Source organism: Drosophila ananassae, chromosome XR (genome assembly GCF_017639315.1).
Source record: "Drosophila ananassae strain 14024-0371.13 chromosome XR, ASM1763931v2, whole genome shotgun sequence".
NCBI classification, from domain to species: Eukaryota; Metazoa; Arthropoda; class Insecta; order Diptera; family Drosophilidae; genus Drosophila; species Drosophila ananassae.
The window spans coordinates 19,884,859-19,901,286 of record NC_057932.1 but is presented as its reverse complement, the minus strand read 5'-3'; the positions used below and the strand labels follow the sequence as shown (position 1 = coordinate 19,901,286).

Here is a 16,428-nt window from a genome sequence, read left to right as displayed (position 1 = left end):
AATCTCTCTAATCTCTAATCCCTTGATCTCCTCCAGAAATGGCTGAGAGGCACAACGCCCAGGCAGTGCTGCAACTGGCCAGGAGTCTGGTCCTCCAGCTGCAGATGATCATTGAGAACAAGTAGGAACTGGAAGTAGGAACTAGTCCCTATTACACTGGAAGAAACAACTCCAGGATTTAAATATAATATATATATTTTTGTGTGTCAACTCTGAGCCAGTTCTTCCCGCAACTCCCCCAAGCATATCCCCGAGGGGCCGACACAAAAAAAAAGACTCTGAACTCTACGATTTTAGCTCCAGAAGTTAGACGGAGGAATATTACACTAAAAAAAAAAAGAATCAAGATATCAAGAAATGAAGAAATGAAGAATCAAATAACCGATATATATCCTAGACACATATGAGAAGAAATCAATTTATTCCAAGCACTATTCCGATTCAGAATAAAAAAGAAAGAAAGGAACTCTGTACCAGCGATTTAAGATCCCCATTGTGCGAAACAATCAAGGCCAAGTCTTCAATTACAAGAGAGATATATGATATATGGTATACTATATATTATATATGATATATAGAGATATGATCCACCATCTGGATGAAAGTATTCTACAATGGATGTATAGTCCAAGTACTTGCCAAGCCCCCCTCTACTCTAGACTCTTTCTCTTGTGTTATTTTTTATAAAAATATTATATATATATGTGTATACACTATATACTATATAGTACTATATAGTATCTTGATTGTCACTTTTTGTAAATGTACCCTATTCTCCTACTCTCCCCGCCCCCCACTCCTGACTCCCCAGGTTTAGCCCCAGTTACCGGATCGGAAATATATATATATATATATATACATGTTTACACCCAAGCGGATATATAATATTAACTAATACCTATATAGCATAAATGTGTACAAGTACAAAGCAGAGAAAGAATCAATAAATATATAACTCATACGCCATGTGGGCTGGTTTTCTTTTTTTTTAAGGTCAGGGGAGATAGAGTTTCTTCAACTATTTGTATTTTTTGATTTTTTCTGGTAATTATTATTATGGGAAATTAAAGATCTATACAACAGTTGATTTATTATAGGTTTTTTTTTTAATATTTCTAGGTTAGGGTCTAGAGTTCGACTCTCTCTGTTACTTTTTTTTATTTCTTTATTAAGTTTTATAACTTTTTTTACGATATTTATTGATATTTTTTTACGAAGTTTATAGACAGAAGTTCGACTCTCTCTGCTACTATTTTTGATTTTTTAATATTTATTTCTCAACTTTTACTATTTTTCTTCAAAAAATCCACTTTTTGATATTTTTTAAGTATTATTTGAAACTAGAGTTCGACTCTGTTACTACTTCTAATTATTTTTTATTTATTTCTATTGATTTTAAGTATTTTATTTTATTATTTAAACCTTATAGACTCAAGTTCGACTCTTTCTGTTACTATTTTTTATTATTTATTATTATTTTCTTAAATTCTTCCTTAACGGAAACTTCTACAACCCCTTCTTCGATAAATCCATCTGCTGATCCATCCAGAAATCATAAAAATAAGCAAACCCAACCGCAAAGGTAAACAATCTGGGGTTATCGGGAACAGGGGCGATAAGGGAGACCTTCCTCCAAGGTTCCATTCCCACGACTCCACTTGTTGTTGCCAATGGCCCGAAATCGGATTGATTATAGCCTATATATAGGAGATATATATATATAGGAGCCAAGCGGATGAATGAAAAGTAATATATAATTGAAAGAAAAATATTATCAAAAATTAATTATTAATTATCATAGAAATAGTTTTCAATATTTAATATAGTTTTTTATAAAAATCACCTTTTAAAGAATATAAATATTGTAAGAAATCCTATTACATTTTTTCTCTCAGTGCATGGTTTGTAGAAAGGGAAACCCGCCTTATCTTTTATTTGCCAATTTCGCCTTGCTCTCTTTTCAGGCTTCTACTTTTCGTTTTCTTTTTATTTTTTAATCATTATTTTTTATATATGTATAATATAAGCTATATAAGCTAAAGACCCTGCAGTTGCACTTTTTCATTCGTCGGCCTGAACTCGGAGCAGTTGGATGCAGAAGTTGGCATGGCGGTCTCGATTTTGGCCAGTTTGTTGGGACTCACCAACGGATCAGAGGATCAGATGCAGTTGGCCTTCGAAGAAGTCACCAGGAGGAGGAGTAAGTTTTGGGGTTTAAGGGGAATTTTACACAAAAAAGGAGCTACTTTCTATGCATTTTTAATATAAATTATATATGGGGGTCATCAATTTGACAATAATATATAAATAATATAACAAGAATATAATATATTTTAAATTATATGAAGAAAAGAAAAGAAAAAGCAAACTTACCTTTAACTGTTCTTCCAATTTGTCCTTTAATGGATACTATTTACATCCCTTTCTCTCTCACTCATTTTCAATGTAAATTGTAAACACTCTTGTTAATCTGCTTACGGTACTTTGCAGGCCCTTTGGGGGCTCTCTTTCACTTACACTTGCACTCCAAAAAAAAATAAAAAAGAGGGGGGCCTCTTCATCAACGAATTTCATCACATTTCAAATAACACCACAAATTACACTTAAAACCTTTATTTAATCAAGACACAGATATAAAATAGATAACCCCAGATGCAAGGATTACATTTTTATGGGGGGATTGCACTTTTTTGCGACGTAAAAATGGGGCACGTGAAAATATGATTAAAAATTGTATTAACTCACTTTAATTACACGAAATGATATAAAGAAGTCTTTAATTTAAAACACTGATTAATTATAATCACAAATCACAAATACCGAAAAGCACCGAACGCCCGGACGACCAAAACGGGAATGATGTGGTGACTCAGAAAGGATTAAAAAGGAACCTGCGATCGGTGAGAGCAGACTCCACGTGAGAGCAGGCGCTGACGAAAGGTGTCACGCTCTCTTGAAGAAAACTTGGAGACTTTCGAGTAAAGGAGAGCATCTTCTGTTCTCACCTTGTGGGGAGACTTTCTTGAGGGGAAAAAGGGGGGTGGTTTAAAGAGAGGGTATTTCAGGGAAGGCATTTAAGTTTTTATAAATTTAAAGGCATGTAGAGACTTTAATAGAAATTTATTTTATTCTCTTCTATCATTTTTACTTATGATAACTTTTTTAAAGAAAATAAATAGAAAAATGATAACTTTTTATTCAAAATAAAATAAATTGCAGTATATATTATACTATTATAACCCCCAACTAATACTAGTAGTATAAAAACCCGAAAGATCTCCCAAAAGTTCAACGCCTTTGAAAAGCTTTACGCACTTGGCACGCACCTTAAAGCTCCCTCTCTCTCTCTCTCTCTTTCTCCGCCCATTTCCGCCCAACCATAATTCTACTCTCTCCTCTCTATATATAGTGCGCTCAGCTGATTTCGATCCCAGTTGCTCCCAGAGCTTTACTTCTCTAGCCTCTTGCTAGCGTAGCTTTGTCAGTCGAACTTGTTGGCCCGAGAACTTGCGGTGTGTGTTTGGTGGAAAAAAAAAAAAGAAGAGATTTCTTTGGGTTGCAACACCCGATCCATGTCTGATCTTTGGACCAGGGTCTCTAGTTTGTTTATTTCTTAAATATTATTTACAATTCTGTTGTTCTGTTTTTGTGTTGCTCTGCTGTCTTGCAGCTCCCGTTAGGCAGGCCACCCACCTGAAGATGTCCGCTCCCATACGCTACTACTACGACCTGATGTCGCAGCCCTCGAGGGCCCTCCTAATTATATTCCGCCTCAGCAATATGCCATTTGAGGACTGTGTGGTGGCTCTCCGGAATGGTAAGGAAGGAGCCACCTACTAGGGTGGACGTGGACCAATAAAATATAATAATAATATAAGCGACTCCTATCTAATCGCCTTTGCCCTTTGCCCTTTGCCCTTTGCCCCCCCCACTGTCTAGGCGAGCACTTGACCGACGACTACAAGCGGGAGATAAACCGATTCCAGCGGGTGCCCTGCATCCACGACAACGGCTACAAGCTGGCCGAGAGCGTGGCCATTCTGCGGTATCTGAGCGCCAAGGGCAAGATCCCGGAGCACCTCTATCCCAAGTATTTTGTCGACCAGAGCCGGATCGACGAGTTCCTCGAGTGGCAGCACATGACCCTCCGACTAACCTGCGCCATGTACTTCCGGACCGTCTGGCTGGAGCCCCTCCTCACCGGCAAGACGCCCACGGAGGCCAAGATCGAGGTCATGCGGATGCACATGGAGCGCAACCTGGACGTGGTCGAGGAGGTCTGGCTGGAGGGCAAGGACTTCCTCACCGGCAACTCCCTCACGGTGGCCGACATCTTTGCAGCCTGCGAGATAGAACAGACACGTAAGCTTCTATATTAGTTGGATATATATTCTACAGATCGGTTTTCACTTCAAAATAGGCTGGGCATAGGGTTCAAGATTCAGAAAATCAGGAAATTGACTTTAGGGACGATTTTTCAAAACTGAAACCTTCATAACTTGGCTAATACTCATCAGATCCTTGAATGTTATACATTTCCGAGCTCTGCTCCTCAAGTACTACCATTTTCCATTCAAATATGGAAAACTAAAATTTGAGCCAGATTTCGAAAATTTTCCAAGGGGTAACATCATAAAATTATGGAAAAATAGGGTCAAAAATGTATTTCTTTATTTTATGAATATTTTGATGCAGATCGAAGCGGATTAGTTTTCTGATTAATAAATGGGTCCTCTTTTCCAAATCGGTGCGGAAATGACTGAGATATGGCCTAAAACCCAACAGGAAAACTTATATTTCCACTTTTTTCCAGATTTTTGAAAAATGTGATCAAATGCTATATTCCAAATGCCATATCTCGGCCAATACTTGTCAGATCCTCAAATGTTATACCTTTCCGAACTCAGCTCTTCGAATACTATCATTCCTCATTCAAATCTAAAAAACTAAAATTTGAGCCAGATTTCGAAAATTTTCCAAGGGGTAACATCATAAAATTTATCGAAAAATGAGTCAAAAACTAATTTTTTTATCTCTCAAATATTTGAATGCAGATCGAAGCAGATTAGTTTTGTGATAAATAAATGGGTTCACTTTTTCAAATCGGTTGAAAAATGACTGAAATATGACATAAAACCTTTCGGGAAATTGTAGATTTCCAATTTTTCCGGATTTTTGAAAAATGGGGTTCGAACACGATATTCAAATTGTCATAACTCGGCTAATAGTTATCAGATCTATAAATGTTATACCTTTCCGAACTCAGCTCTTCAAATACTATCATTCCTCATTCAAATCTAAAAAACTAAAATTTGAGCCAGATTTCGAAAATTTTCCAAGGGGTAACATCATAAAATGTATCAAAAAATAGGTGAAAATATTTGTAGTTCTATTTTCGCAAATTTCTGATGCAGATCGAAGCTAATTAGTGTACAGTTTCATTAAAGGTACTCCGTTTTCGGATCAGCCAACAAATACCATAGTTATAGACTAAATTATAAAATTATAGATTAAATTAAAATTATATTGAAATTCCCATTCCAGGCATGGCTGACTACGATGTGAGGATCAAGTACCCCAAGATCCGGGCCTGGCTGAAGCGAGTGCGCCAGAGCTGCAATCCGCACTACGACGTGGCCCACGAGTTCGTCTACAAGATATCCGGGACAGGACCTCAGGCGAAGCTCTAGGGCTCTGCGAAGGATCTGAAGGATCAGAAACATTGCCATTATGTATATATATACCTTAGGGGGGGATTTAGATGTAAAAAAATAATAAATATTAAAAATATTAAAAATATAAAAAATAAATAATGAAAAACATCTTATTTTTTTCTTGTTTATCCTTGTACAATTTATTCTTAATATTGGTTGTTGGTTTCTCATTTTTTTTTTTTATTATTGTGTCGTGGCTTATAGAATTTTTGTTTTTTTTTATAGAAATCCACAATTGTTTTTGTTGTTGGTTGTTTGTTTGTTTGTTGTTTGTCGCAATAAAAAAAATCATAATAAAATATAATATATATCAGATGTGTACATACATATACATACGTGTATCTATATATGCATATATATAATAGAAAATACAATTTTTAAAAAATAACTACCTAAAGTCTAACAAAAAATTGTTTTTAGCATTTAATAATAATATTTATATAGCAACGTTGCGCGCTTTTTGTGGTTATTTCTATATACTTTCTTTCGACTTTCTTTCTTTCTTTCTTGCTTACTACTCTTCTGCCATTTATCCTCGTTCTCTTTCTCCCTATTATCATTCGTTTATTCCTGTTCCTCCTTCTTCGGTTAACAAAACAAAATGCATACAAAATATATAAATGTTTATCTTTTTCTTTTCTTTTTTTTTTGTTTTTTGTTTTTTTTTTCTTCAAGTGTATATATATATCCTTTTTTTTCTTTTTATATATGGGTGTGTAAGTGTGTAAGTGTGTGTTTGTGTGGGGGGGGGGGTTCAACTCATAAAAGTGTGTAAAAAAATGAAAAAAAATTAAATTGTATATACAAGTATTTAAAAAAAAATATTATGGGAAAAATACTATACAGTACAGGATGGTATATGTATATATGTGTGTGTGTGTGTGTGTAAGGGGGTATATAAATCTACATACTTCTACCGGATAATTGCTTAATTAACTCTCTTTTCTTCATCATCGTCTATGCGTTTTCCTTTCACTTTCAAAAAAATACCTTAAATCATACAAAAATCATATACAAACTACACAAAAATATATTTCTATATAATATAATTTCTTTATATATATATATATATATATATATGGTATTATGTGTAAATGTAAATTTATGCCATCGTTTTTGTTGTTGTTGTTATGCTTATTACATTTTGGTAAACATACATTATATAGTTGCGTTTCTTCAAGTGTATACATAATTTCAAACATATAGTTTTTTTCTTTTTTGCTGGCCACCTGTCCGGGTGTTTTTTTTTTTAAGTTAAGGATTTAAGATTAAAGACATTTAATTTAAATATGTATATATTTTGTATCTCTTGGATGCACCTTTTCTTGTTAATTTTTTTTTTAACATGCACCCCCTCACAAAATAAAAGACAGAACAAGTTATAGGATTAAAAAGTTAAAAAAAAAACAATTTTTTTTGGAAAAAAAAACTTTAAAGCAAAGAATCTAAGGCACCAAAAAAATGGGTTCTACATCCGCTATCTCTCTCCAGAACTCCCTCGCTCTCCATTCTCCACTCTCCACTCTCCACTCTCTCTCTCTTTCACTTTCTTTTGCTTACACAACAGGTACACGCACACATACAGGCATACGAAACAGACATACACTGAGAAAAACGATCAACTGAAGGACTGGGCCGGACAGGCAGCTACATGCGCGTGTGTTTGTGTGTTTCCTATACATAGGTGTACATATATAATGGTGTTTATATATATAAATATATATATATATATATATATGGTTAACAATTTTTGTTGCGTTCGTTAATTGTATATATATATATAGATGATTACTTTACAAATATATATATATAGTAGGGATTATTTATGCGATTTCTTTCTGCACTGTGTTTTGTTTTGTTGTATACGGTTTACAAAATAGTTGCTCTCTCTCTCTCTCTGTCTCTGTCTCATTCTCGCTGCGTATCTCTTTCTAAATAACTGCTGCTGTCTCTTTCATCGACAAACTAGTGCTATCTCTCTTGGTTCCCTTTTCGTTAATGTCTGTGTGTGTCAGAGTGTGTGTGTTTCTGTGTGTGTGTGTGTGTGTGTGCGAATAAATAATTATTATTTTAATAATATATATTTTTTTTCAGCTCCTGATAGATTTCATTTAAGATTGTTACTTTTGCGTTGCTTTGTTGCGTTAAGATCCTGTTTTTATCCTTTTTTTTTTGTTTTTAGGGAGTTGTGTTTTTGGTTTAAAAAATATCTGTTTTTTTTTTTGTTTAAGAAACCAATGAGGAATTTCATTTCAAACACAACCCCCTTGTCGGAATTTGCACATGAATATATGTATATATAGGTATATATCTTGATACAATAATGTTGGTAATACTAAAAATTTAACTTCTCTGCTTTGGTTACACTTGATTGATCATGTTTTTCATTTTCAAACATTTTTTTTGTTATTTTTCGTTAAGTTTTTGGACACAAATTTAGCAACTGCACATTGATATTTAAATACAATAATTCTAGTGATTCCTTTTTGTTTAAGTTTGTTTTGGTTGGAAAAACCCTTTTGTTTTGAAAAAAGAAAACTCTAGAGGGTTTTTGGAAAAATCAACCAGAGTCTTCTTCAGTTTTCCCTCAAGGATCAGCATGACTGACTGTCCTGACAGCGAATCGAAGAACCAATTTCGGAATATAAGGACATTTTTCAAAAAAAACTGTTTTCTAAATGCCTTTAAATCAGTTTGTTTCTGTCCAAACATGCCTAAACTGGTCTAAAACTTGTCTAAACATGTTTAGTCCTGTCTAAACATGTCTAAACCCTGTCTCAACTGGTCTAAACATGTCTAAGCCCAGCATAAACAGGTCTAAACCTGTCTTAACTTGTATAAACTGGTCTAAATCCTGTCCAAACATGTCTAAACTGGTCTAAACATGTTTAGTCCTGTCTAAACTTGTCTAAATCCTATCTCAACTGGTCTAAACATGTCTAAACCCAGCATAAACAGGTCTAAACTAGTCTTAATTGGTACAAACTGGTCTAAGTCCTGTCCGAACATGTCTTAACTGGTCTAAAACATGTCTTAACTTGTCTAAACCATATCTAAACTTGTCTAAACTGGTCTAAACTTGTCTAAGACCTATCTAAACCTATCTAAACATGTCCAAACTTGTCATAACCTCTTTGTAAACCTTTGTATCCTTAATACTTTCTTTCTTTCAAACTGTTTGTTTTTTATCAGATTATTCATGTTTTTAAATATATATTTTTAGTATACCCTGATGGTAAACTCTTGTTTAACTTTAAGCCTTTGTTTTTGGGGATATTCGTTAATTTGAACTGTTTTAGCTACTTGACATGTGTTTCTTTCTCTGAGTGTAGTTTCATTTTTACTTTTCTGTTTTTGTTTCTGTTTCTGTTTCTGACTTTTTCTTCGAGTGTAGGTGTGTCCTGTTGGTTCCTCCTTCGAGGGCATCATCTCAAAATCTTCTTCTTGGTTGATGGTTAGTCTGATGGGATTTCCAATCCTTGTCCTTGTCCTTGACTAGGATGTCCTTGTTGTCTGAGCCGTGATTTCAAAAAGAGTCCAAGTTGTTTAGAAACGTCCGCGATTTAGGTTCTTGAGGCGAAGACCCACCTCCAGGACCTGATCCCCGCCAGCTGGGGTGGTGCTGGTGCTGCTGCTGTTGCTACTGCTGCCGCTGTTGCTGATGCTGATGCTGGTGGTGGTGCTGCTGCTGCCGCTGCCGCTGCTGCTCTGGTTGCCACCCGAAGTGGCATTGGCTCCTCCGCCGCCGCCACCTCCGCCATTGCCTCCTCCCACCACTCCAACTCCAACACCAACTCCTCCCCCGTTGCCGTTGCTTCCTTCGCTCTGTGGGGAGTTGTTGTTGTTGGTGCTAGTGTTGCTGCTGCTGGTGGATCCAGTGACTGGCAGGGCCACATTGGCGTCTCCTGGGGTAGCTACTCCTCCGCTACCGCCACCTCCACCCAACCGCCGCAGCACCGTTGTGGTCGTAGTCGTTGTGGTTGTCGTCTCCGCCGCCGCAGCGCCCTGCTCCTGGGAGCTGCCCAGCTTGAGCAGCTGCTGCTGGTGGTGGCGGTTGTGGTGGTTGTAGTTAATGGCCGCCAGATCGTGCCCGCCACGGATGTGGTTGGAGCAGCCATTAGTGTAGTCGTGCGGTCCTCCGACCGTGTGCCGGCGCTTGATGGAACGATTCTGCTTGTTCTGGATCTGCCGCTTCTTGGTCAGATTCATGTCAGTCTTCTCGTCCTTGGTCAGCCCAGTGCCTGTGGCGGCGGCGGCACTACTGCTCACCGCCTGGCAGCAGGCCACGCCCACGGTGACCGATCCGCCCGAGCCGGCCGCCGGCTGCTGGCTGCCGGTTAGGTGCCGCGTGGAGTAGTTGCGGCAGTTGAAGCTGGCCGAGCGGAAGAGCCGGTGGTCTCGTCTCTTCTTGTTGTAGCGCTCGAGAAAAAACGACGGCGATGGGCGCTCCCCCAGGAGCAGCTTCTCCTTTGGATCGCTGGTGGTGGAGCCCTCGGAGTCGTCCTCGGAGGCGGCCGATCCCCCTCCGCCAGTGGCCCGCTCTCCCGGCATCGCTCCTCCCGCAATGGTGGCATTGTAGTTCATGTAGCTACTGAACCGGGGATGTATGGTCTTGGTGCTCCCACCGCCACTGCCGCCACCACCACCGACTGCTCCGTTTCCCGAACTGCTACCGGTGGGCGTGGCCGCGCCACTGGCCGGTGCCGTGGAGCTGCCCTGATGGATCGGCACGGTGGCCGAGTGCTGGAGCTTGTGGGCCGCCTTCAGCAGGCTGGGCGGCAGGGGAGCCACCACTTGCTTCACTAACTTCTCATCGCCAGCTCCAGATCCCGATCCGATGGTGTTGGTGGCCGTGCAGGAGCGGCTCAGGTGGAGGGAGAGCGGGGCACTGTCCAGGGGATTGCAGAACTGGTGGAACAGCCGCTCCGGCGACTCGTCCGCATACGGAATGTTCTCGGAGTGCAGGTGCAGGGGCTGGCCCAGCGTATGTCGTCTGTTCTTGGGGAACTCCGGCGACCCGTTCTCATCATTCGACTCGGATCCGCTGCGCAGATTCCTCAGCTTGCTGTCCAGGGTGTCCGTGATGGTGGTCAGCGACATGGAACCTTGGATTGGGATTAGAAGCGAGAATTGGATTAAGGGATTTCGGAATCAGTTTCAAGTCAGGGATCTCATACCCGTATCACTGAGCCGGCTGCTGGAGTCGTCGTCCGTCAGCAGGATCGAGATGTCCACGCTGCTGCGCTGCTGCTCCTTGGCCAGGTTCAGATTCAGACCCAGGCTGAGGCCCAAACTCCCGGCCGAGTCGACGCTGCCCGAGTCCTTCTCGTCCAAACTGGCCTTCCTCGTGGACCGCGAGCCGAGGAAACCGCCTCCAGTTGTCCGCTTCTTGGTGGTGGCGCTCAACAGCTTCGATGAGGTGGAGGTCGAGGACGAGGATATGGCCACTGCGGTGGCCGACGAGGCGGAGGACGAGGAGGAGCTAAACTTGGCCGTGGAACTGGACGAGGTCGTGGAGCCGGAGCCGGAGGACGTGGCCTTGCCGCTGTGGAGAGTGGAACTGCTGGAGGTGCTTGTCGTGCTGGTGGTGCTGCTCGCCTTGGCATAGTCCAGCGACTGAAAGGGAAGAGAAACGGAAAGAGGGGACGGCCGAGGACGAGGGGTAGGGCAGGGAGCGTAGGAAAAGGTAGGGGTGGGGGCCGAGGAGGAGGAGGGCGAGGGCAGGAGCAGGATTAGAGCCTGATCGCAAATGCTCTGCACAGCCTTGCGCTGTGCCCGACGTTGCTGTATGGTTTTTGTGGTTGTGGTGGTGGTGGTGATGGTATTGGTGGTGCTACTACTGTTGCTAGTGTGGTTCTTTTGGTTGTGGATGGTGGTGGAGATGGTACTGGAGGAGGAGCTACCGCTTACCACAACACTCTCGCCGGAGTACGTGTCCGAGTTGACGCCACCGCGCTTCCCGTGCGTCTTTCGTCTCAGTTGTGGGATGAACCGCGAGGTTCTCGTCGTCTCCCGCTCGGTGATCCGCTCGATCTTGGACAGATTGTGGAGCAGCATGCTGGTCTGATCCTCCTGGGTCTGCTGCTGCGGCTGGGCGGCACTCACGGCGCCACTGCCCCCGCTCACGTCCGCCAGATCCGGCAGGCTCCCATTCTCGAAGAAGTAATCGTACTGGAAAGAGAGATTATATTACATTTCTGGCAGGGATTGGCACTCTCCTCCACCCTACCTGTGTCACCAGCAGCTCTACGATCCTGCACTGGTGCTTCATATCCTTCACAGCCGTCTCCAGGGTATCGTTCGGCGTCCGGATGATCGACGGTCCAAAGATGATGGCCAGGTTCTTGGGCTCCATGCGGTTCACCTCGCAGTTGTCGCTCACCCGGCACAGATGCCGGATCAGGTGCTTCATGGTGTCGTACGGGTGGCGGGGCAGCGACTCCACGATCTCCTTCAGCAGCACGATCCGCTCCAGACCCGTCTTCTTGTCCGCCTCGATGAAGTTGATGTAGTAGCTGGCCGGCATGAGGGCGTCCGGCAGGCTGCGGATGAACAGCTTCAGCAGGCTGCTCACCACATTCACGTCCTCCCACCGCACGTCCGTGGCACAGCTCTCGAACTGGAAGTCCTTGGTGTTGACCAGCTCGGAGAGTTCCGATATGGCGGCCTTGTTCCCGGGAATCCGATAGATCCCCACTACACTGAGGCCCTTGGTCTCCACGATATTCGTGCAGACCTCCACCAGGTGGGGGACGCAGGGGAACTGCTTGGACATGGGGCAGCTGCGCAGGGGCACGCCGATGGAGCCGAACTGCTTGGCCGGGCAGGAGGAGGGCGAGGCCAGGTCGTGGTGGGAAACAGAGCCACCGCCACTGCCGCCGCCGCCGCGTCGGAAGAGCAGATCCTTCCAGTTCTTGGACTTGGGCGAGCCCAGATCCTTGTCGGGTATGTGCTTGTGGGAGGAGGACTTGCGGGCCTTCATCACCGGGGAAATGGAGTCACTGGTGGCGGCCACGATGGCGGCTGCGGCCGGCAGGGCCGAGACATGATGGTGGCCGCCAGCCGCCTCGGCCAGGCCGCCGGAATGGGAGCTCAGCGGGGAGCTATCCGCCCCGGCAGCCACTCCTCCGGCCGGCAGATCGTCCAGGTAACTGGCACTGGCCGCCGTCTTCTGGGGTTCCGCCAACTGTTTGCCCTGATGGTCCTGTTCCGAGTGGGAGGGAGAGTGGGTTAGTGGTGGCTTCTGACTCCTTAGGGACCAACTTACATCATCGTAGTTCAGGCTGTCCTTCCACTGCAAGAGTCCGAAGAGGCGCTTCATCTCGTTGCTGCTCTTGGTCTTGAAGAGGATCTCCGTGTAGGGACCGCTGCTGCTGGTCGTGGACGAGGACGTGGAGGCGGAGAGGGCCGATCCGCTCGGCTCGTTGGCCGAGCTACTGCCGGAGGAGGTGAGCAGCTTGTCCCCGTGCCCCCCGTCCTCCAGGTTTAGCTCGTTGCCCAGGGTGGCCAGGTGGGCGCCGGTGGGCGAGGGCTTCGACTGCATCCGAATCAAGTACTTCTTCTTGTCCAGCGACTCGTCGAAGAACTTAAAGTTTCTAATATCCAGTTCTATCACCTGCGGGAGATTGGGAAGATTATGGATTAGGGAGCTGCTGGGGGGATCTATCCTAGCCCATCCTAGGGGATACCTACATTATGCTCCGATTTTCCGTGACGGCCTGAGTAGATGCGCAGCAGATCTCCCTTGATCTCCAGCTTCACCTGACGCCACGATCGGTACTCGGACATGCGCTGGAAAGAGTGGAGATCTTGATCAGATTTCTTTGGAGGATTAGAGCTCCAGCTTACCTTTCCGTTAATGCAGGAGGACTTGATCTCGATCTCCGTCTCGAAGGCCTCCAGTTCGTTGGGCACATACTTGCCATTCAGCTCCGCATCGATGTGGATGCTGGAGAGGATTACCAAGAGGATTAAAAATAAGGCTAAGAGAAGATGGAAGTCCTGCCACCCACCTGCTTCTCATGTCGCTGCTCATGGAGGCCCGACGGCTGCCGTGGGCCGACAGACGCACATCCTCCAGGCCATTGGGCGTCTCTATGAACTCATGGCCACCGCCTGTCCCACCAATGACATCGTACGTGGGATCCGGATGCTCCTCCACCAGGGATTTCGTCTTCTGCGGCTCCACCACGGCGGCCACCGGAATGGGCATGGAAACGGGGGCACTGATAGTGGGGACAGCTGGCCCGGTGGCCTCTGAGGATACTCCTGCTCCAGCTCCCCCACTGGCGGCTGCTGCGGCGGCTGCAGCTTCTGCATTAAAGTCGGCCTCGTTGTTGGTGGCCCGGAGATACGAGATCCGGCGCATGGGCTTGCCCTCGTCAAAGGAACTGGAGGAGATGGGCTTGTAGCGCCTAACCACACTGCCGGTGGGTGTCTCCACACTGCCAGCCGCTGAGTAGGTAACTGGAGAGGGATCACAAGTCAGTTATAAGGTAGCTGCATCAAAGGGCACTCCACACTACTCACCACTACTCTCGGCGATGTCCGCCAAAGTGGCCACCGAACTGCCACTCACTGAGGTCTCCGGCAACGAGGCGTATTCTGGAAGTGAGAGGGAAGGGGAAGGGCAGTTAGAAATGGGAAACCACTCGGCTCGGCAGCTTAGCTTGGAAACTGAGGGACTGGACAGCGATATCCGATCCTCCCCAGAAACATAAACACTTCCACACCAAGAGGTGTTTACAAACTGGGCAAGCAAGCATGGGACAGGGATTGGGTTACTCCGCCCAGGTGTCTCCAATGGTAAATATTTATATCCAGACCCCGGGAGGGGCCACCTCCATCCACTTCCCAGAACCCCAAGAACACTCACTGTTCCCTGCCGCCGGCGGAATCGGATCTATGGTGGCGTTCGCCAGCGTCGCCTTGTGCAGCTCCATCCGACTCCCGGTCTGTCCATCCACCGTCGTGATCTGGTGGTGCTGCTGATGCTGGTGGTGCGTCAGCTTGGCCAGTGGATGCTGCTGCAGGGAGTCGTACAGGACGCTCTGCTTCTTCACCGTCGTGCTGGTCGATGAGGAGGAGGCGATGGTGGTGGTGGCGATGCCTCCCCCTCCGGAGGACTCCATGGCGCTGGTGTTGATGGAGAGCGGCTTGAAGGGATCGAATCCCTTGGACATGTGCGATACCAGTTTCCGCTCGAAACTGAAAGGATTTAAGAATTAAAGAATTAATATTTTATTTTTTTATTTTTTAAGTTCTGTTACTTACACTTTGTTGGTCACTCCGGTTTCCTGGAGCGTCTCAAAGTAGTCCAGATCCTTGGCGTACTTGGCATTGTTGTTGAGCATCACCTGGCGGTGGTGCTGCTGCTGCTGCTGCTGTTGCATCTGGTGGTGTTGCTGCTGCAACTGGTGGTGCTGCTGCTGGTAGTGCTGGTGGCTAACGCTTCCTGGCGCTGTCGAGGATCTCTGCACCTGCTGCACTTTACCTCCGGAATAGTACATGTCGTAGCTTAGGTGCTGCTGCTGCTGCTGCTGCTGCTGCTGTTGCTGTTTGTGCAACAATTGGTGGCTCCTTCGAGGCGGTGGCTGCACCACCTGTACAGGACCGCCTGGTGGAAAAAAATGCTGCTGCTGCTGTTGCTGATGCTGCTGGGTGGCAGGATGGTGTTGCTGCTGAGCTGGCGAGGATTGCAACTGATTGCCGTTTGTCGAGGGTGAGCCTGCCGAGGAGGACATCGACGGCGGCACTGGTGACTTGAGGAACTCCTCCTTCTGCTTGATGGACTCCCGCAGTCGAATCATTAGATCATTGTTGTCTCCTCTTCCTCCTCCTTGGCCATGTCCTGATCCTGCTCCTGCTGCTGCTGCTGATCCAGTGGCTACCTGGCCGGCCGCTGAACTTGGTCCGGCGGCGTACAGAGCTTGACTGGAGGGCTTCGGCTGTCGGGCGGTGGGCAGGGGCGTGCTCGTTGCCGGTCCGGCCGATAATACTGTTAGATTTGCCGGCTGATTGACACTGCGAGAAAAAAAGGGGATATGTTCGAGTTTAATTATAAGGTAATTTAATAGAAGTGTTGATGATCAAGGTGCTTATTGTTAAAGAGTGGAAATAACATTTAATAGTATTTATAAAATGTAGAAAATTATAGTTAATTAATAAATGAGTATAATATGTAGAGTATATATATATAGAGTATAATATATAGAGTATATATATATAGAGTATAATATATAGAGTATCTGACATCTCATAGTATATTTTATATGCCTGGTTCCCCTAACATTTTTTAACCATTTCCGATTTCCCATATTTTCTTTGAAGAAATACATTTTAGTTACTCCTTTTAATAATATAATTTATAATCCCAGTTTTTAAGAGATTATATCTAGAGATTTTTGTGATATTTTAGATAAAATTTCCACTCAAAACACAATTTCCAAACAAAAAATTCTACTATTTCCCAGTAACTATAATAATAATATTATAATTACATGACTTAAATTAAAAAACAGACCTCTTATTAAACTCGGAGAGATTGTAACTGCCACTCTGGCCAAAAACACAATGCTGCAAAGCCTTCAGCAATTGCAGAGCCACTAAAAAATAAATTCAAATCACCAAGAATAAAAAATACATGTTTTTAAACTCAAATTCTCACAAAAAAAAACTACCCAAATGATGGCCTTTGGTTTACAAAAATAAAATA

General features: G+C 44.2%; 3 protein-coding genes and 1 long non-coding RNA gene across 7 annotated transcripts in view; 2 read left to right on the top strand and 2 right to left on the bottom strand.

The window, feature by feature from the left end:
* Positions 1-1,682, top strand: part of LOC6498763 (small G protein signaling modulator 1) — an 18,025-nt gene extending 16,343 nt beyond the window's left edge. The window contains exon 9 of the mRNA XM_001967218.4: positions 37-1,682. Within this exon, the coding sequence (XP_001967254.2) occupies positions 37-125 (89 nt within the window). The 3' untranslated portion in view covers positions 126-1,682. The remainder of the gene's footprint in view (positions 1-36) is intronic.
* The window catches only part of LOC123257579, a 15,569-nt gene extending 12,234 nt beyond the window's left edge, over positions 1-3,335 (bottom strand). Inside the window, exon 1 of the long non-coding RNA XR_006507713.1 lies at positions 2,374-3,335. This is a non-coding gene — a long non-coding RNA (uncharacterized LOC123257579). The remainder of the gene's footprint in view (positions 1-2,373) is intronic.
* On the top strand, positions 2,072-9,247 carry LOC6498764 (glutathione S-transferase theta-1). Of its 2 annotated transcripts, none has more exons than XM_001967217.4 (4): positions 2,072-2,200; positions 3,671-3,817; positions 3,940-4,362; positions 5,545-9,247. In XM_001967217.4, exons 1-4 carry the CDS (start codon positions 2,107-2,109, stop codon positions 5,688-5,690), a joined length of 810 nt encoding a protein of 269 aa, XP_001967253.1. In that variant the 5' UTR covers positions 2,072-2,106; the 3' UTR covers positions 5,691-9,247. The 2 variants fall into 2 exon arrangements, with proteins under 2 accessions (XP_001967253.1, XP_014759289.1); XM_014903803.3 differs by lacking the exon at positions 2,072-2,200 and adding an exon at positions 3,423-3,512.
* LOC6498787 (serine-rich adhesin for platelets) overlaps positions 7,912-16,428 on the bottom strand; it is a 20,337-nt gene continuing 11,820 nt past the window's right edge. For 2 of the 3 annotated variants that reach the window (XM_032452422.2, XM_032452421.2), the window contains exons 2-10: positions 14,988-15,737; positions 14,590-14,921; positions 14,244-14,318; positions 13,727-14,180; positions 13,563-13,662; positions 13,407-13,505; positions 11,944-13,329; positions 10,892-11,885; positions 7,912-10,819 (exon numbers count right to left, since the gene is read on the bottom strand). In XM_032452422.2, coding sequence (XP_032308313.1) covers positions 9,261-10,819; positions 10,892-11,885; positions 11,944-13,329; positions 13,407-13,505; positions 13,563-13,662; positions 13,727-14,180; positions 14,244-14,318; positions 14,590-14,921; positions 14,988-15,737 — 5,749 coding nt within the window. In that variant the 3' untranslated portion in view covers positions 7,912-9,260. The remainder of the gene's footprint in view (positions 10,820-10,891; positions 11,886-11,943; positions 13,330-13,406; positions 13,506-13,562; positions 13,663-13,726; positions 14,181-14,243; positions 14,319-14,589; positions 14,922-14,987; positions 15,738-16,428) is intronic. The other variant, XM_032452423.2, reaches the window with a different exon arrangement.

Bases quoted from the DNA above. Each gene is read 5' to 3' on its own strand.
- LOC6498764 (XM_001967217.4), top strand. From the start codon at position 2,107: ATGGCGGTCTCGATTTTGGCCAGTTTGTTGGGACTCACCAACGGATCA. The intron at 2,201-3,670 runs GTAAGTTTTGGG...GCTGTCTTGCAG, and splicing joins AGAAGTCACCAGGAGGAGGA to CTCCCGTTAGGCAGGCCACC. The intron at 3,818-3,939 runs GTAAGGAAGGAG...CCCACTGTCTAG, and splicing joins TGTGGTGGCTCTCCGGAATG to GCGAGCACTTGACCGACGAC.